Source organism: Salvelinus namaycush, chromosome 12, assembly GCF_016432855.1.
Source record: "Salvelinus namaycush isolate Seneca chromosome 12, SaNama_1.0, whole genome shotgun sequence".
In the NCBI taxonomy this organism is placed as follows: Eukaryota; Metazoa; Chordata; class Actinopteri; order Salmoniformes; family Salmonidae; genus Salvelinus; species Salvelinus namaycush.
Window position 1 is genome coordinate 46,899,225 of NC_052318.1, and position 20,561 is coordinate 46,919,785.

At 42.3% G+C, this 20,561-nt stretch overlaps 2 protein-coding genes across 2 annotated transcripts; one reads left to right on the top strand and one right to left on the bottom strand.

The window, feature by feature from the left end:
* Positions 1 to 1,102: 1,102 nt before the first annotated feature.
* LOC120057347 (pre-mRNA-splicing factor RBM22-like) lies at positions 1,103 to 7,289 on the top strand. The gene is made up of 11 exons (XM_039005929.1): positions 1,103 to 1,164; positions 1,551 to 1,604; positions 1,786 to 1,815; positions 2,086 to 2,218; positions 2,385 to 2,485; positions 3,579 to 3,751; positions 3,957 to 4,157; positions 4,294 to 4,458; positions 4,663 to 4,754; positions 4,998 to 5,123; positions 5,319 to 7,289. The coding sequence occupies exons 1-11, from the start codon at positions 1,111 to 1,113 to the stop codon at positions 5,459 to 5,461; spliced, it is 1,272 nt and encodes a 423-aa protein (XP_038861857.1). The 5' UTR covers positions 1,103 to 1,110; the 3' UTR covers positions 5,462 to 7,289.
* Positions 7,290 to 14,216: 6,927 nt separating this feature from the next.
* LOC120057610 (ADP-ribosylation factor-like protein 3) lies at positions 14,217 to 18,845 on the bottom strand. Its single transcript, XM_039006180.1, has 6 exons — positions 18,828 to 18,845; positions 18,458 to 18,601; positions 17,053 to 17,169; positions 15,406 to 15,456; positions 15,043 to 15,228; positions 14,217 to 14,270 (listed from the first exon to the last, which is right to left on the bottom strand). The coding sequence occupies exons 1-6, from the start codon at positions 18,843 to 18,845 to the stop codon at positions 14,217 to 14,219; spliced, it is 570 nt and encodes a 189-aa protein (XP_038862108.1).
* Positions 18,846 to 20,561: the final 1,716 nt, after the last annotated feature.

Below are 20,561 nucleotides of genomic sequence, written 5' to 3' on the forward strand. Positions count from 1 at the left end.
CAGATAAATAGTAGTATTTTTGACCTCTGCTCAGGCCATGCTGTTAATCATCACAGTCATGGCCCAGTTTTTCAAAACTTTTTATCTGGATCAGAATGATCCGTATTTGTAATCGTCTTTTTTGCTATTCAGGATCAGATCAATCTAGCTGTTTTTTAGCCATTTTTTCCAGAAAATAATCAGATAGGATCCTTCTGATCTAGATACCACAATATCAAGATCACAGAATCTGGATTTTCAGTGCTTTGAACAGGCCTACACTTTGCCCTCCACTGGACAGATTGTGATAGGCTACTTTGTCTACACTGTCATAGGAAAAAGGGATGACTAAACTACATGAATAAATGTATGTTTAGTGCTATCCGGGGTCCTTGGGAAATCCCTACCCTAAACCCTTAGCCTAGCCATATCCCTAACCTTTACTTAAGAATTTAAAATGTCAACTTCCATGGGGTACGGATGACCCAAGGATAAAATAATTATAAAACTCACATACTTGCATTTACTAGACACTTCTCAAAATAACTGACAACATAGCCTACCTATACTGCAGTTCATTTAACATAATTAACCTTTGGTTTTCAGATGTAAGAACAGATGTAAGAAACAAAATAATCCAGATTTTCGCATCAACATTTTCCTAATCACTTTCTTTGAGTTTTGAAAAACGCAACAACAACATATAATCCTGTTTAAAGGTCAGATTGGGTTACCAAATCCTTATAATAATATATATTTTTTAAAGTTTTAAAAACCCAATTCTAACATTTAATCCTATCTGATTGCCGAAATCCGATCAGATAATTTAACAAAAAAAACAAACCCACGTGAGAGACTGGGGGTAAATTACTTTACCCCTTTCCTCAATGAGCAACAGCTATATACGCACAACCATGCTGGTAGAAGTATTCACAATACACATGAAAATTATCTCCAAATGATCCACACATTAAAATTATCCAAATAATTGTTAAAGACGTTGTTTCGACTGTGAAATAATAGTTATACACTTTTATAAAAGCGTGTGTGTGAACGCGTGTGCGTGTTTTTGGTCTGATCACGTGAGATGCTTTTTGCTGCATTGCATGCTGGGAAGCAAACTTTTTGAAAATGGCGACATCTTTAGGAGCTAATATTTACAACAGACAAAATTGGGAAGACGCGGTATGTTTGAAATTACATTGTCATTTAATCAGAATTATTTGAAAGGAATATGTCATTTGTAATTGTTATTCCGTGACATTGACTGTGTCAATAAGCGGTGGTAGCGTTGTACTAGGCAAGTGTTGTCATTTGAGCTCGCTTAACTAGCTAATGTTAGCTAATACCTAACTGGCATGGAGTCGCCCAATAATAACAGTACAAATCATATATGGTTTCTAGCTAGTTTACCAAGTCGTTGCGCTAGCAAAATAAAACAAAAACATTCACAGTTACGTAGTTAGTTAAACATGTGAACAAAAATTGGTTCGAGCTAACCTTAGTAAGTTTGCTAGCTGACATGAATTGTTTTGTTTGTTACTGTAATGTACTAATCTTCCCTTGCGCAGGACTTTCCTATTCTCTGCCAGACATGTCTTGGAGAGAATCCTTATATTCGAATGGTAAGTTTAATCAATTGTCTTTTGGTTATTGTTCTGTAGGAGTTAACTGTTAACAATTTTATGCTGAATTTCATATGACACCGTATGTCTATGGCTGAAACCTGTTATTTTGATTGACATGTTCTTCTAGTTATGGTTATTTAAAAAACTCGCCCTGTATCACACTGTTTCTGTTTGATAGACCAAGGAGAAATATGGCAAGGAGTGCAAGGTAAGAAATTAAGTTAATTCATTCTTACTTGGATAATCAGTCATTGTTTACTCGTATAGCAGAGTTCTCCAACTTAGGTTCTGAGGAGATACTGCATGTGCAATCTATGTCTAGCTGATGTTTTTGTATGAGCTACTGCTAGGCTGGAAAGAGAGCCTGCACATATACATCAGCTCTCCAACACTGGAGTTAAAGAACCATACTAAAGTACAGAGTATGAAACTGCAATCTAAACAGACTGACACCCTGCTACCGCTATGTCCTGCTTAGATATGTGCCAGGCCCTTCACAGTGTTCCGATGGTGTCCTGGGACCCGCATGCGATTCAAAAAGACAGAGGTGTGCCAGACGTGCAGTAAGATGAAGAATGTCTGTCAGACGTGCCTGCTGGATCTAGAGTATGGTGAGTCAACAAAGACAGTTTTTGGAACACTCATCCTCTGGCCAGGTTATGCCTGTTACCATCCAGAGAATGAACATACACATAGTTGTACGGGTATAAAATAGAGATATTGCACTTCAGACACATTCAGGGTGGCTGTTGTCTAAATTGGCATTATTCCGTCTAGGCTTGCCAATACAGGTCCGAGACACTGGGCTGTCAATCAAGGACGACGTGCCAAAATCCGATGTGAACAAGGAATACTACACTCAGAACATGGAAAGAGAGGTGATGTATTTTCCCTTATTTAAGATAAAAGGTCATTCCTAACATTAAGATCTGAGTCCCGTGAGTAAACTTCTAATTGTGTCGTTAATGTTATCAGACAGATCTACGTTTACATTCTGTCATATAACTTGGCTTGCTTCGTAAATATCCTTACATTATGTTCATGCCAAGAAGGTTCAGATGGCACCCTTTGACCCTTCTCATTTTCCCTTGGAAAGATTCCAGACCATGTTTACTCACTGATTTGAGTACCACCCAAAAATATCTGCTCTTTGGTCCTCTTGTCTGAGTTGTGTACCTTCATGGCCAGGTCATTCATCATTATTTCATTCTTCATGAGGTTTCCTGTAAAATCGAACACCCTGGTTTTAATTAGAGGCCGGCGAAAATATAGTTTCACCGATATTATCAGCCAATATTGGCCCTTTACCGATAGGAAATATCATGCTCATCTGAGTACTTGTTGAATAGGTATCCACTTTAGCAGTGAACACTGCCAATAATTCATTTATGGGTTTGAGTTGTAAGTCGAGGGCAGAGGTGATCTCCTCACAAACAATCTCTTGTATAGTAGCGGACAGCTCTTTCTATTGTCTGGTGCTGAGAGATGCCATCTTCCCACAGTTTAATTGTGGACGGACAAATTCTAGCTGCTGGAGCGAAATAGACCTGCTAGTTATTTCTTGTCACACAATATATGTCCCACACCTTAATATTTTGTTTAGTATTGCCAAGTTTTAAGAAATAAGTAATTTGCAAAAGAAAGCCATGAAAATGCCATGCGTTTCCATGGATCCCACCCGAACCGGAAACAGATCTGAACACTTGTGACCATTCATGATGTGTCATTACTGTCACAATGTAAAAATTCAACATTTGAAACCTTTGTCTTCTACAATTGCTCTTTTGGTTGACAATTTATGAGAACTTGTTGTGTAAAATCGTGCCTTTTTAAAATTTCCTCGGTAGATGTAACAGTTGTCTCCCCAAAAATCAGAATCGTAATCAGACCCAAAATACCAATATCGGTGGGGCTTTAGTTTTAATGGAACCAAAATGCACCCTCTTGACAGTAGCTCTTTCCTGACCGCAGATCGGGAACTCTGATGGTACACGGCCAGTGGGTCTCCTGGGTAAGGCCCCCAGCTCTAGTGACATGCTGCTGAAGCTAGCTCGCACCACGCCTTACTACAAGAGGAACAGACCACACATCTGCTCCTTTTGGGTGAAGGGAGAATGTAAGAGAGGAGAAGAGTGTCCCTACAGGTGAGCAACTGTCAACATCATGAAACCAAAGGTGCAAAGAGAGACTTGACACACGTTAAACATCAGGCAGCTGTTGACTTATGAGCCAATGGAAAAAGTCAACTTAAGGTCTGATTATCTACTTTGTCCAAGATAAGATTGTTTCCAAGGATGTTGACATATGTTTTGCTTTAACTCTCATTAACTATGAACTACTGAACTCCAGGCATGAGAAGCCAACTGATCCTGACGATCCCCTGGCAGACCAGAACATTAAGGACCGTTACTATGGTATCAACGACCCTGTGGCTGACAAGCTGCTGAAGAGGGCCTCCACCATGCCTAGACTGGATACGCCAGAGGACAAGTCCATCACTACGCTGTATGTGGGGGGGCTCGGAGACTCCATCACTGACTCAGAGCTCAGGTGAGTGTCTGCTCGGGAATTAATGTAGTACATTTTACTCCAAATGAAGCATATGAAATTTTGTCACGTGTGCTTTGCTGAATGTTTACAATGGTTGGGTGCGGCAGTCGTGCTGTAACCGCGTGCCTCCAAACAGGAACCATTTCTACCAGTTTGGGGAGATCCGGACCACCACCATCGTTCAGAGGCAGCAGTGTGCCTTCATCCAGTTTGCCACCCGTCAGGCTGCAGAGTTGGCTGCTGAGAAATCCTTCAACAAGCTCATTATCAAAGGTCGCAGACTCAACGTCAAGTGGGGCAGGTAAAGTCCCACCCTCTGATATGACAATCTCATACACTTACACCTGTGGTTTGTAATACTAGTGACAGATGGCTGTGCCAGCAGGTGCCCATTCGTCTGTTGACTGATTGCTCTGTTATCATAGATATTAAAAGCTGTGCATTTTCAACCCAGTATAAATGCCCACAGTGTGACATTAATTGATTGATATGTGTTCTGTCCCAGGTCCCAGGGAGCAAGGGGGAAGGAGGGAAGGGAGAGGGAAGGGGTGACTGAGATGGGGATGAAGCTGGAGCCGGTACCTGGACTGCCTGGAGGTGAGGGCAATTAATTACATTTATTTTATAAAGACTTTTTAACGTTAGTAGTTGTCACAAAGTGCTATACAGATACCAGGAGAAAAAGCCTAAAACCCCAAAAAGCAAGCAAGCAATGCAGATGTAGAAGCACGGGACACACGAGAGCTATACTTTTATCTTTTAGTAGTAAAACGCTCACATTTTACCATACACTTCCAATAATGTGATTGTCAATACTGACCCTCTGTCTCTGTCCTGCAGCGCTACCTCTGCCACCTGTGGATGAAGATGTCCCTACCAACTATTTCAACCTGGGCCCCAACTCAGCCCCCCCTGTCATGAACATCAGTCTACCCCCACCCCCCGGCGTGGCTATGCCCCCTCCAGGTAAACAAGAGTCCCATGAATTCTTCTCCCACCTTTTCCCATACTTTCCCCCCTGTAGAGGACCACATTTGAAAGAAGTGTTTTATTATCCCGAGTCCTAATGTACTCCGTCTATCTGTATAAGACTTTGTTTAACCCCCAAAGCAGATCAGCAGCACTAAGGATTTATAACTTGTGGTCTTTCCATCCCTACAGGGTTTGGCCCACCAATGTTCCACTCCATGGACCCCATGGCGATACCCCATCCCATGGGGATGAGGCCTCCTGGCCATGTCCACTACCCCTCCCAGGATCCACAGCGCATGGGTGCACACGCCAGTCGTCACGGAGGCTCCTAGGCCCTACTGTTAATAGTGATTGCTGTTTTTAATGACATTTTAATTTAGTCTTGTACCAATTCCTTACCAAATTACCAACTCCACCCTATAAACAAACCAGGCACGGTAACTGTAGGCACATTTCACTGATGTGAGATCCGTGTTCTAGAGGATAACCTCTGTTTGTGCACCAGCAAGGTCTCGCTGGTTAGGAAAAGGGAGTTCTGAACAGTGTCATTTTTAATGGTTCCTTAAACCTTCCTCCGTTTGAACCTATGTTCTAACCAAGGGTTGGAAGCGTTTCAGGGAGCAGAACCGCAAAAAAAATTTTTGAGGAAAAGAAGCCGAACTGAAAACGTGATCTATAGTGTTCCGGAACAGTCCACAAAAAATCGCAACGAAGCACCTCTGCAAAGCCCTCTCTGTCACTCAAACTTATTCCAGCGTCTGCCTTCCAGCTGGAAATCTTTGCCAGTGGGTGTGTGTGTTGGCTACTTGCCCCTCCCCTCTGAAGCATAGGTTACTGTGGCCTACTGATGACGTTACACGCATACTTCAGAAATTAGGGAGAGATGTTTATTTAAAGAATGAATTGACTTTTTCAATGAAAGTTCACACCTCACATTGGATGTATTAACTACAAAAAGGTAAGATGTGTTTTTAATTATAGTTCTGCTCTGCACACACAAGCTTTTTAGCTAATGTTTGATCTGGTCCAACATTAAACCAACTCGGAAGTTCATTGACGTACTAAGTCCTCCATAGAAGCCGATCCTCCGACAGTATAATTCTGTGGGCCTAATTCAGATAATGCATATCATAACAAGATGCCCAGCGCTTCAAGGCAAGCTTCCTCCATCCTCTCTCTCCTCACCCTCAAATGTTCTGTTGCATTTCACGCCCTACACACAGTGTGTGTGTGTTTGTCTCTCATTATGATTAAACCATGCTGTTACTGCAAAGTACTATTTGCTCTTAACGACTTTCCTATACAGATTAAATCACTTACCCGCTCCACAGCAAGCTGCTCTATCCGCACTGTTTGGTGAAGTAATTTAATGTTGAGCTAAATGTAAACAAAAATGTATATTTCAGAGGTTTAAAAAGGAATAGGAAGGAACTGTATGTTCGAACCGGTTCAGAACTTTATTTTGCTGGTCAGAAAAGGTAAACGGAATGAAAGAAAATAATGGTTCTGTTCAAAACGAAACGATCGTAAAATTATTTATTTTCCAACCCCTGGTTCTAACTGATGGCTTGTAGATTTGAAAGGAGGGAGGTTTATGATTGCAAAATGTGCATATTGTACAAATATTTCTTATACAAAAAAATGTCAAACTATTTCCATTTGTACAAAATTATTCTGTATATCATGTATTTTGTGCAGAATTGTCAGACGTTAAAGATGGAGTCCTCATTAGGGAAAACGGCTCCTTTATTTATTTATGTTGTTGATGAAATGGAGGTGAGCACCGTGGCAATTTTTTTTATGCCGTACATATTCTGCTCTATCGTGTGTGCAACAGTGTCAAAGGGGGGGAAGTGTTCATGTATTTTTTTGTTGTAATATCCCAAACGGACATGGCAATTTCATCAAGTACTACAGCTTTAACGGTCTTCAGAAATTCCATTTGTTAAGACCATTTACTTCCAAGTGGTGGCACTATTAGCTAAAGATTGATGAAGTTGTCCATGTCGCTGTAGAATTGTAAATGTCTTTGTTTTAATAGAACTGTGAAGTGTATGGTTGTCACATTTTAGCGTCATGAATATTATCCTTTCATTTGAAAAGTTATGTACATAGGTTACCAAGCTCAGTCCTTGATAAAGAATTACCTGGTTTAAGGCATTCTTGATCTCATTAGTTGTGGCAGAAAAAGACAGGGAGTGAACAGCATTTTCTCAAGAAACACAGCAAATATCCACTATTTGGACTCCCAGTTTATGTATGGAAGAGTACAAAGATAAGTCCTCGGCAAATCATTTGTCATCTAAGTTCTAAAGCGGTCATGGTGTCACCGGTATGAAGTCTTAATTTTATCAGAGTACTGGGTGGCCCAGCCCCTGGGGGTGCAGATGAAGTTGGGATGGTCACACATGCTCTCCCAGGTCAGACTAGGCTCAACACGGGCCTGCAGAAGCTCAAACTCAGGCAGGGGGAATTTCCACACACTATCTGCTGTCCCTCTAAATGGCATTGGGGCCCTTACAGAAATAAATGGGTGTCAGGATTTGAATTAGTAAGTATAACCATATATTACATTTGCCCTCTTTCTTCTCAAAAGCCCTCTAGTGTGTGGGTCATGGTAGCATGGTGTGAAGAGACCATCTCAAAGTTGAGTGACACAAGACAGATGACCAGTTTTGATTAGTCATTTCCCTTTGTGTCTAGATATAAATCGGTCTTGAGAGTTTTTTTTGTGTGTGTGTGGACTTTGCCTTGTTAAAATATAAGCTTTACTCAGTGGCCCAGACTGGTGTGTGAGCCTGCGCCACATTCTGGATTCACAAGCAGACAGCAACCTTTTATATAGTGGTTTCAGAAGCCGGCCAAGAAGGAAACCAGACTCCTAGAACTTTCTTTGACTGAGACTCTTAGACTGAACTGAAAGGTGTGTGTGTGTGTTGAGCGCAGCTACAGAGGCAGTAGCTGGGGCTCACCTTTTGAAGCACCTGTAGTTGGATGGGGTGATTTTCTGAGGCAGCTAAGCTAAGGGAGACAGGCAGAGATGGCAGACAGCCGCTGGTCTTGCCTTGGGGATCACAGTGTCATTGAACGTCACACGAGGAACTTCTTTCAGAGGACCAGAGTAACCTTTGAGGTGGATTGTTAGAACCTCTACTAGACAGCAGGCTGAGCTCCTCCATCACATCCTTAGGAACGGCGATCACTTTCCCCAGGTCGAAGTGCTCTGATACAGACAAGAGACCACACAAAGGCAGATACAGTAGATGGTGTAGTCATAAAATGTACATACAATCCCATGCTAGAGAGATGTACACAGACTAAAGTATCCATATCCTCCAGTCTTTTAACTTGATTGTAGTGACTTCTTTACCTTGTGAACAAAGCCACTGCCCAAGCTGGAGCGGGTTTTTTTTCCCGACATGTAGGCCTACAGCCAACGTTCAAAGTTCCGTTTTGTCTTCTGTGTTCCATAGAATATGACTGACTGGCTCTAACAGTGCATGACTGAATTGCAGACACTAATCATGTAGCTAGCCTCTCACTCTTTGTAACAGTGTCTGAGACTGGCACGTTGTACTTTTTCAGATCATCAATGAGGATGATTACTTCAAGAATGTGTTTGATTACTACAATCAAGTCAAAAGACATTTCTATGCGCCAGTAGATATGGAATATATTAACTTTTTGTAATCAAATAGGATTGAACCCAAAGATGATCGAATTCTCTAATGAAATGCAATGTGGCTTTCTTTTTCAGTAGCCCGTCATGATTCCCTCAGTGGACTGTGGGTGGTTGCCATACCTTCTTGTGTCTCCATGCGCAGTTCCTGGACCAGGTGTTTCCTCTGCTTGGCCATGTCACAGTGTTGTGCCTGCATCATCCCTGTCAGTAGGATTACACCCTGCGGTCAGAGAGTATGGCAGGGAGAAATAGTCGCAGTAAGCGTGTGTTCTTATGTTATCGTTTTGTTACTGCATAACAATACAGCATAGCAGCAAGTACAAATCCAGAGATGTTACGAGTAAATTGGTCACAGCGAAACCAGGATGTCACTATATAGAACAGGAGTAGTTCAGTGATAACATGAGACTAACCAACAGAACACATACGCGTCTCAATGTCTTAGAATTCCAGAACTACCTCCAGATATCCATATCCAGATAACTCACTTCTTAATGTTGGTGTAAGAAACTTTTCCAAAGACAGTGCAGTTTTCCGATCCTTTATCTGTTTGCTTTTCAAATTGTATCTGTCACATACACATATTTAGCAGATGTTATTGCGGGTGTAGTGAAATGCTTGTGTTCCTAGACGGTAGGCAATTAAGGTCAGTTATGAAAACTTAGGACACTAAAGAGGCCTTTCTACTGACTCTGATAAACACCAAAAGAAAGATGCCCAGGGTCCCTGCTCATCTGCGTGAACGTGCCTTAGGCATGCTGCAAGGAGGCATGAGGACTGCAGATGTGGCCAAAGGCAATAAATTGCAATGTCCGTACTGTGAGACGCCTAAGACAGCGCTACAGGGAGACAGGACAGACAGCTGATCGTCCTCGCAGTGGCAGACCAAGTGTAACAATACCTGCACAGGATCGGTACATCCGAACATCACACCTGCGGGACAGGGACAGGATGGCAACAACAACTGCCCAAGTTACACCAGGAACGCACAATCCCTCCATCAGTGCTCAGACTGTCCTCAATAGGCTGAGAGAGGCTGGACTGAGGGCTTGTAGGCCTGTTGTAAGGCAGGTCCTCACCAGACATCACCGGCAACCACGTTGCCTATGGGCACAAACCCACCGTCGCTGGACCAGACAGGACTGGCAAAAAGTGCTCTTCACTGACGAGTCGCGATTTTGTCTCACCAGGGGTGATGGTCGGATTCGCGTTTATCGTTGAAGGGATGAGCTTTATATCGAGGCCTGTACTCTGGAGCGGGATCGATTTGAAGGTGGAGGGTCCGTCAGGGTCTTGGACGGTGTGTCACAGCGTCATCGGACTGAGCTTGTTGTCATTGCAGGCAATCTCAATGCTGTGTGTTACAGGGAAGACATCCTCCTCACTCATGTGGTACCCTTCCTACAGGCTCATCCTGACATGATCCTCCAGCATGACAATGCCACCAGCCATACTGCTCGTTCTGTGCGTGATTTCCTGCAAGACAGGAATGTCAGTGTTCTGCCATGGCCAGCGAAGAGCCCGGATCTCAATCCCATTGAGCACGTCTGGGACCTGTCGGCGGGTGAGGGTTAGGGCCATTCCGCCCAGAAATGTCCGGGAACTTGCAGGTACCTTGGTGGAAGAGTGGGGTAACATCTGTTGGGGCTGAATCAGAATTAGTTAGGTAACATAGAGAAATAAGATGTTTTATTTACATAATATGCTTATGTGAGATACTTGTCATTAGAATGTCTCCCTTTGGACTATACTGTTGACAGTTGCAGTTATCCATTCTCAGCTAGGGCTCAGTCACTTGGGGCCCAGAGAGGGGAGAGGTCAGGCTTGTCTTCATATGTGAATGTATCTGTTAAACCATGTGGTGCTATGCAGAATATCAGAAGGGGAGGAGGACAGAATGGAACATTGTCTTCTGATGGGAATGTGTCTAACTATTCCTAAACCATGTGAAGGGATGGCGTGATTAATGGGGAACCAGTTAGTTGTCTCCTCAATGTCTGTATGCCAGTCACTCCCTCCTTTTCCCATTGGGGGGAGGAGTATGGCAGTGTCTGGAACCATTGTATGTCCCCTCTGATGTTGCCCTTCTTTTGACCTAGTATATGACCTAGTGGCTCACTCCCCTGAGTGAGCTTGTCCAGGAGTGGGGAGAAGAGGGGGTGTATTTGAGATGGGAGTATCTAGAATTGACAATTGATATATGCCATTGGATGAGGTAATGTTTTGGTACTATGAAGTACCAAGAACGAGATTAGAACCTCGTCTTAGAGACCAAACTGAACGACAATTTATAGCTAATGCTATCTGGCTACGGGATACTCCTCTCTCAAGTAAAAGGCCCTTTGTGAAGTTCCTGAGATCTGTGGTTCATCATGTGAGTTGAGAGGGGTGTATCTTGGCTATAAAAGATACTAGAATTATTTTGTAAGCACTCAGAATTCATTTACAGACACTGAATTGATCTGAAAGTCAAAGGGCTATGGTGAAGCTCATATAATTAAAGATGAAGTTTAAATAAAGCTCTGACTTGTGTGTGGTTTGTAAACTCTCCTCATTTAGTAATACAGGAAATTACCACGACACATCTCACAGCAAGAACTGGCAAATCTGGTGCAGTCCATGAGGAGGAGATGCACTACAGAACTTAATGCAGCTGGTGGCCACACCAGCTACTGACTGTTACTTTTGATTTTGACACCCCCTTTGTTCAGGGACACGTTATTCCATTACTGTTAGTCATATGTCTGTGGAACTTGTTCAGTTTATGTCTCAGTTATTTAATCTTATGTATACAAATACTTATGTAAATACAAATATTTACACATGTTAAGTTTGCTGAAAATGAGAGGTGAGAGGATGTTTCTTTTTTTGCTGAGTTTATATACACACACACACACACACACACACACACACACACACACACATACATACATACAGTGCCTTTGGAAAGTATTCAGACCCCTTGACTTTTTCCACATTATGTTATGTTACAGCCTACTAAAATGTATTATCGTTATTTCCCCTCATCAATCTACACACAATACCCCATAACAATGAAGCAAAAACAGTTTTTTAGACATTTTTGCTAATTTATTAAAAAAACGGAAATATCACATTTACATGAGAATTCACCCTTTACTCAGTACTTTGTTGAAGCACCTTTGGCAGCTGTTACAGCATCGAGTCTTCTTGGGTATGACGCTACAAGCATGGCACACCTGTATTTGAGGAGTTTCTCCCATTCTCTGCAGATCCTCTCAATTTCTGTCAGGTTGGATTGGGCGTGTCCCTGCACAGCTATTTTCAGGTCTCTCCAGAGATGTTCGATCGGGTTTAGGTTAGGGCTCTGGCTCCAGTCAGGTCCTGAGCGCTCTGGTGGAGCAGATTTTCATCAAGGCTCTCTCTTCTACTTTGCTCCGTTCATCTTCGCCCTCGATCCTGACTAGTCTCCCAGTTCCTACCGCTGAAAAACATCCCCACAGCATGATGCTGCCACCCATGCTTCACCGTAGGGATGGTGCCAGGTTTTCTCCAGATGTGACGCTTGGCATTCAGGCCTACAAGTTCATCAGACCAGAGAATCTTGTTTCTCGTCTGAGATTCCTTTAGATGCCTTTTGGCAAACTCCAAGTGGGCTGTCATGTTCCTTTTACTGAGGAGTGGCTTCTGTCTGTCCACTTTACCATTAACGCCTGATTGGTGGAGTGCTGCAGAGCTGGTTGTCCTTCTGGAAGGTTCTCCCATCTCTATAGAGGAACTCTGGAGCTCTGTCAGAGTGACCATCGGGTTCTTGGTCACCTCCCTGACCAAGGCCCTTCTCCTCCGATTGCTCAGGGCGGCCAACTCTAGTAAGAGTCTTGGTGGTTCCCAACTTCTTCCATTTAAGAATGATGGAGGCCACTGTGTTCTTGGGGACCTTCAATGCTGCAGACATTTTTTGGTACCCTTCCCCAGACCTGTGCCTCGACAAAATCCTGTCTCAGAGCTCTACAGACAATTCCTTTGACCTCATGGCTTAGTTTTTGCTCTGACATGCACTGTCAACTGGGGGACCTTATATAGACAGGTGTGTGCCTTTCCAAATCATGTCCGATCAATTGAATTTACCGCAAGTTGACACTCAAGTTTTAGAAACATCTCAAGGATGATCATTGGAAACAGGATGCACCTGAGCTCAATTCCCGAGTGTCATAGCAAAGGGTCTGAGTATGTCGCTTTATTCAAGGCAGAGCTTCCTTTGCTGGTGAAAGACAGGGTTCTGACAATCGGACCACCCACTTCAGAACACAGGCTTATTTTAGTGAGTGGTCGTCAGAGTGTGCTGTACTCCTCACAGGGACTAATGAGATAGGATTTAGCTGTCATCCATCCATATCCCTGAGGATAAAAACACGATCCAGCTGCTGACATCGACTCTGAATTGACACCATAGTCCAGGGATATTAAAATGTTACCCTACGAGGTTTAGACTACTGCTGGTAGTTCTACCTGATAATTAGTTGCACCCACCTGTTATCCCAGGTCTAAATCAATCCCTGATAAGATGGGAAGAATGGGGAAAAAAGCAGTGAAACTGGCTTCGGTCCAGATTTGAATTGAATTAGCATAGTCTATAGCGATATAGATACTTCTCTTTCAGTTGTTCGCTGAGCCCTCATCATGTGTGCGACAGGAATAGACATTTACTTACAATGTATTTGACACAGACCATGGATTGTTTTTTGTGAGTTTACTATTCCTGGCACAGGTGTAAGGATGACAGTCCCCCACTGTGGGGCAGCACTGACTTGCTGTCTGGCAGCAGTGACAAACAGAGGATGGAGGAGTGCTTGCCTATTGCTTTAATTGATGGTACAAACAAAGCATGCATACGTATGAGCAGATTTTGCCAATTCAATATTTATTTTGTATCACAGTCTCGATTCACGCGATAAACATATAATGTATAAACAATGAAACCACACCAACTACAAAATGTATGAATTTTTCCTAAAATGTGCTTAAAAGTAAAGATATGTTCTACAAAAATTTATGTGGGACTATTTCCCCATGAAATGCTCTGTCCCTTGGAGTACTTGTGCTCTTCCAGAATAGTTTTTTCTTCCATAGACTTATATATCAAAGAAAGTATCATTCCAGAGCATTAACCCTTCATGGGACCGGGAGAATATGTGTTTTTTCTCTCTTGTTGATGGTTTCTATTGTGACCCCCCCTCCTCCAGTCCATTTTCCTGTGGCTGGATTTGAGAAGCCAGAAAGATCTCAAATGTTTTGGGGCATCCTCAGACAGATGGCTTCATCTATAAAACCTGTCACCGTTGCATTGGGTGTTAACATTTGTACAGAGTTTTCATGAAGCACACAAAAGTATGTGTATACAAAGCAGCATGTTGGATATTCAGGGTTTAGTCAGCTTTCTTCCTATTCGCAATGGTGTCCGAAATCCAGTTCATGCCGTCCTGTGAGAACAAAAAGATTACAAAGCAATTACAGCATATACCGGTCGTAGATGTACAGTATATTGCAGCTACAGTGTTACGTATTTCATTGGACATATAGTCAGGTGTTATGTTGGGGTCTGACCTCCTGATCCTCTAGGACAGTACTCGGGCAGATGCTAATTTGGAGCTTTACGCGGCTTTCACGTTGCGTTACGACGATGAGGCAAAGCAATCCAGCAGTTTGTTTTAGCTCTTCATTTTCACCCCTACTGAGACGTTGCCCTGACAACCCTGCTGTAAACTGTAATGACGTAATATGCTGCACACTATGTGAAACCCAGTTATAGGTTCTGAAAAGATCCTACTAATGATATGGTGGCTAACAGAGAATAACTTACTCTCCTGTGGGCTCCAATTATTTTACTACATGAGTAGTGAGAAGAGGACGTTTTCTGGAGTACGCACATCACTCCCCTTTTACTACATGAGTAGTGAGAAGAGGACGTTTTCTGGAGTACGCACAGCACTCCCCTTTTACTACATGAGTAGTGAGAAGAGGACGTTTTCTGGAGTACGCACAGCACTCCCCTTTTACTACATGAGGAGGAAGAGAACATGACCGCCCACTGAGTCCACTGAATTGGCACTTGATGTTGCCTTTAATATGTCTTGTAAGTCCCAGAGGATTGTACAGTACAGTTATTTTATATTGTGATATGGTGTCCCTCTAACTTCATTAAATGGTAACTGTGACATGAGCTGTCCTATTTTCTGAGATGTTGTGGCCTACCTGTACTCCCTCTCCAGAGAAAGCGGAGCAGGCCTGGATCTGCCACGCCCGGTCGCGGTACGTGTGCAGGTTCAAGCCCTCTGCAATTTCGCTGGCAGGCGAGGCCGTGGCCAGGTCCTGCTTGTTGGCAAAGATAAGCACTGGAACCCCCTTCAGGTTCTCGTCAACGATCAGTTCTGACAGCTCCTGAGGGGTCAGCAGTGTTATTTCAGAGAGGAGCATAGTGTGTGGACTACATCTCCGTGTTGTCAGCAATTACTGGTTTGCGTATCCACTGTTATAATACAAGGCTTACTGTTAACATTAAAGATTTACAAGACAACGTTTGGAATAGAGAATGACTGCTATTTCAGTTGGCCTCACCAGTCCAGTTTCTTCAAACCGCTTCTTGTCTGCACTATCTATGACATATATCTGGAGGAAAGAGGAAATAGGGGGTTAATTTATCATCTTGTAACACATATGATTGATTCTCTATTTGGTATCTCACTTTTATTGAGATTGAAGTAAACTAATGCCCAAGCAATAAAACAGACTGTAGTCTAAACCTAACTGGCTTCTATTTTACTCTCTGAAGCATGTTATAGATACAGTGCCTTCGCAAAGTATTCATACCCCTCGACTTATTCCACATTTTGTTGATACAGCCTGAATTCAAAATGGTTTTAAAAATAAATAAATGTCTCATCCATCTACACATAATACCCCTTAATGACAAAGTGAAAACATGTTTTTAGACATTTTTGCAAATTAATTGAAAATTAAATACAGAAATATTACACCCCTGAGTCAATACATGTTAGACTCACTTTTGGCAGTGATTACAGCTGAAGTCTCTAAGAGCTTTGCACACCTGGATTGTACAATATTTGGACATAATTTTTTTTAATTCCGCAAGCTCTATCAAATTGGTTGTTGATCATTGCCATTTTCAAGTCTTGCCATAGATTGTCATTCCGATTTAAGTCAAAACTGAAACTAGGTCACTCAGGAACATTGTTTGTCCTCTTGGTAAGCAACTCCGGTGTATATTTGGCCTTGTGTTTTAGGATCTTGTCCGAAAGGTGATTTTCTCCCAGTGTCTGTTGGAAAGCAGACTGAACCAGGTTTTCCTTTAGTATTGTGCCAGTACTTAACTTAATCTTTTTATCCAAAGAAACTCCCTAGTTCTTGCCGATGACCAGCATACCCAAAACATGATGCAGCCACCACAGTGCTTGAAAATATGAAGAGTGGTACACAGTGATGTGTTGTGTTGGATTTGCACCAGACATAACACTTTGTATTCAGGACATAAGGTTAATTCCTTTGCCACATTTTTTGAATATTTACTTTAGTATGTTATTGCAAACAGGATGCATGTTTTTGAATATTTTTATTCTGTACAGGCTTCCTTCTTTTCACTCTGTCATCTAGGTTAGTATTGTGGAGTAACTACAATGTTGTGGATTCATCCTCAGTTTTCTCATACCACAACCATTAAACTCTTTAACTGTTTTAAAATCCCCAATGGCCTCATGGTAAAATCCCTGAGTAGTTTTCTTTCTCTCTGGCAACTAAGTTAGGAAGGATGCCTGTATCTTTGTAGTGATGATTATTATTTTTTTTTTAACCAATAGGTGTTCTTCTTTGCAAGGCATTGGAAAACCTCCCTTGTCTTTGTGGTTGAATCCGTGTTTGGAATTCACCGCTCTTATTATGTGACTTGAAAAGCACATTTTTACTCCTGAATTTATTTAGGCTTGCCATAGCAAAGGGGTTGAATACTTATTGACTCAAGACATTTCAGCTTTTCATTTTCATTAATTTGTAAAAATGTCTAAAAACGTAAATCCACCTTGACATTATGGGGTATTGTGTGTAGACCAGTGACACAAAATCTCAATTTAATACATTTTAAATTCAGGCTTTAACACAACAAAATGTGGAAAAAATCAAGGGGTGTGAATACTTTCTGAAGCCACTGTATAATAGGACAAAGTGAGAAATCTGCTAACAGGATTTACACACCAACAAATCTGTGTTTTCCAAATATTTCTTCCAGAAGGGTCGAATCTTCCTCTGTCCTCCAATGTCCCACACGTTCAGTTTCATTCCGTGAGACGTGAGACTCTTAATGTTGAAGCCCTTTGAGATCAATGGAGGAGCAGAATTTGGAGGTAACACAGTTCAACAGAACACTGCCTTAATCTTGTAGGCTACCTTGTATCTCTAAATAAGCATTTGTTTATAACATTCTGACATTACAAGACAGACATGTACATTGATAATAAACCTAGACCCTCTGTTTTTAGCTAGGCCTTACAAAATGTGTGTCACACCCTCTGCCTTAATGGTTAAGTAATCTTCAACCCCTGGATTAAAGTCACAGCCTGGTCTCTATTCTTAGTCTAGCTAAATGTACTATTGTTAATGTGCTATTTTGTGCAAAGTCTGCATAAACCAACTGCTTAAACAAGCACTGTCTGTGATTGCCTTTGCACATATGAAAAACCAAACCAAATCATACTGCACTACTATGATGAACTTGAATAGACAACATGTCGACATTTGATGATACTACTTGTTTATTTCCAAAGCCCCTTATCTCTTGGTCAGAGGGATATACTACAAAGCAGGACAATGAGTTAGCCATGTGTTTTTGGTCGTTGAGTTAATTAGACCATACCCATTTCAAGCTCATCTTTCAAAAAAGTGAACTTATTTCAGAATATTTAGGCAAGTGACTCTTTGATCCTGCTTTGTAGTATAACCTTCTGGAGTGACCTGACCCTTGTGAAGTCATCGGTACAGCCAGAAGGGGACTGGCCAGTGGTCATACCTCGGAGACTATTCTTTCTAGGTTTCTTCCTAGGTTCCTGCCTTCTAGGGACTTTTTCCTAGACACTGTGCTTCTACATCTGCTTTGCTTGCTCTTTGGGGTTTTAGGCTGGGTATTTGTAAAGAACTTTGTGACAACTGCTGCTGTAAAAAAAAAAAGGATCATAAAATACATTTGATTTATTGATCTGGGATCAGGCCATTTATCTCTCTTTCCATGTCTGACTCAGGCCATCTATTTCCCTTTCCATGTCTGACATGAAGTGTGACAATTCTTTGCATCTATTTGCATCTATTTGAACTGCTGACAATTAGGTTAATATGCCATTGTTTTCTCAAATGTCACCCATGTAGAGATCCAAGAATGATTATAGCTTGGTAGAAGACATTGATATGATCAAAGATCCGATTTTGAATCAGCAGGTTAAAAAAAGATCTGACATCCGGCTTCCATTGAGTAAGTGTCATTCCGTGTAAGCCTTCGGCAACAACCTGAGGAAGGAAGTGTAATATCCTGCCACGGAGGTGGGTCACAGAGTTGTCATTACAAAACTACAGTGGGCCTGCTTATGTAAGTTCAGAGCATGGATCTGACCTGTGTAGGAGTAATGGTGTTGACATCCTCGGATGAAAGCTGTTTTAGCAGCGTTGTTTTGCCAGCGTTGTCTAGACCCAGAAGGACTATCCGAAGTTCCTGCTCTGTGGTTCCTTTTAATTTCTGTAGGATTGAGAAAAACCCCTGAGAAAAACAAGATAGAAGAGGATATTGCAAACAGACACAGAAAAAAAAGCAATTAGGAAGCTTGTAAGAGACTACTAAGCATTTTATTAGATGAGATTGTGTCAAATCGTCAGTTAGTTAATGAAAAGGGAAAACAATTTGTCCCTGAATAACCCTTTAGGACTCATCAAGATGTGCATTTCCATCAAACTCAAAGATCGGCAGCAGAAGGTAGCGGAATTACCTTTTGAACTTCTCCCATGTTGAATGATGTGCTTCAGATGGTGGGAAAAAGGACAGGTAAGAGGGTAAATCCGCATTCTATGGTGAATCTTCAGAGGTGAGCACAGTGTTGTCCAGGTACCCAGTAAATAGGCCTAAAGGTATCTCCTCGGTACCCCTTACATCCGTTTGAAGCGTCCAAAGTCAGGGTGGAGTCGTCTCCTGCTTGGCCTCCCTCAGCAGCTCTCCCTCAGGAGGAGAAGTAGGTAGGGGCCAGGGAAGGATTACCAGGCTACAATTAGCCCTCCCTGTTTTGCACACCTTTCCCCAAACCCCATTGGCCCCCACCCCTCCCTTGTCCTTTCTGTGCCTACCTCCATGCATTAAAGAATTTACCTGGATTATCCTCCCCACCACCTGCCACACGGGAAGCACTCTTCATCTGCTGCCTTTCTCTGGTCTCTGCCCACTATCCTCCAACCCCTCATCCTTCTCCCTCCTCCGTGTTCCTCCAAAATATTGTTTTGTGTTTTCCTTACAAATCAAATCACATTTCTTCCCAACAATGAAGAGAGAAAAATAGACAAAAAAAAGAAAGATAACACAAGGAATAAATACACAATGAGTAATAATAACTTTGCTATATACAGGGGGTACCAGTACTGAGTCAATGTCCAGCAGTAAGAAATATTGAGGTAGATACTGTATGTACATATAGGTAGGGGTAAAGTGACTAGGCAACATGATAAATAATGAGCAGTAGCAGCAGCATATGTGATGAATCAAAAGAGTTAGTGCAACGGGGAGGTCAATGCAGATAGTCCGGGTAGCTACTTGGTAAATGTAGCAGTTTTATGGGTCCTGAGCTTAGTGATGAGCTTGGAGGGCACTATGGTGTTGAATGCTGAGCTGTAGTCAATGAACAACATTGTAACATAGGTGTTCCTCTTATCCAGATGGGAGAGGGCAGTGTGGAGTGCAATAGAGATTGCGTCATCTATAGATCTGTTGGGGTGGTATGCAAATTGCATTGGGTCCAGGGTATCTGGGCTGATGGTGTTTATGTGAGCCATGACTAGCCTTTCAAAGCATTTCATGGCTACATATGTGAGTGCTACGGGGCGATTGTCATTTAGACAGGTTACCTTGGCGTTCTTGGGCACAGGGCCTATGGTGGTCTGCTTGAAACATGTAGGTATTACAGACAGGGTCAGGGAGATGTTGGAAATGTCAGTGAAGTTATTTGCCAGCTGATCAGCGCATGCTCTGAGTACGCATCATGGTAATCCATCTGGCCCTGCGGCCTTTTGAATGTTAACCTGTTTAAAGGTCATACGAGATAACACAGTCGTCCAGAACAACTTGTGCTCTCATGAATAGTTCAGTGTTGCTTGCCTTGAAGCTTGCATTTAACTTGTCTGGTAGGCTCACGTCACTGAGCAGCTCGTGGCTGATAGTGATAGTTTGCAAGCCCTGCAACATCTAATGAGCGTCAGAGCCGGTGTAGTAGGAATCTATTATAGTCCTGTATTGAAGCTTTGCCTGGTTGATGGCTTGTCGGAAGTCGTAGCGGGATTTCTTATAAGCATCCGGATTAGTGTCCCACTCCTTGAAAGCTGCAGCTCAGTGTGGATTTTTCCTGTAATCCAGGGCTTCTGGTTGCTATATGTACAGTGGGGCAAAAAAGTATTTAGTCAGCCACCAATTGTGCAAGTTCTCCCACTTAAAAAGATGAGAGAGGCCTGTAATTTTCATC

Coding starts and splice junctions, on each gene's coding strand:
- LOC120057347 (XM_039005929.1), top strand. CDS start 1,111: ATGGCGACATCTTTAGGAGCTAATATTTACAACAGACAAAATTGGGAA. Junction 1,605..1,785: donor AGAATCCTTATATTCGAATG/GTAAGTTTAATC, acceptor TCTGTTTGATAG/ACCAAGGAGAAATATGGCAA. Junction 4,459..4,662: donor CTCAACGTCAAGTGGGGCAG/GTAAAGTCCCAC, acceptor GTTCTGTCCCAG/GTCCCAGGGAGCAAGGGGGA.
- LOC120057610 (XM_039006180.1), bottom strand. Junction 15,457..17,052: donor TGGAAAACACAGATTTGTTG/GTGTGTAAATCC, acceptor TCTTTCCTCCAG/ATATATGTCATAGATAGTGC. Junction 15,229..15,405: donor GGTTTGAAGAAACTGGACTG/GTGAGGCCAACT, acceptor CTGACCCCTCAG/GAGCTGTCAGAACTGATCGT.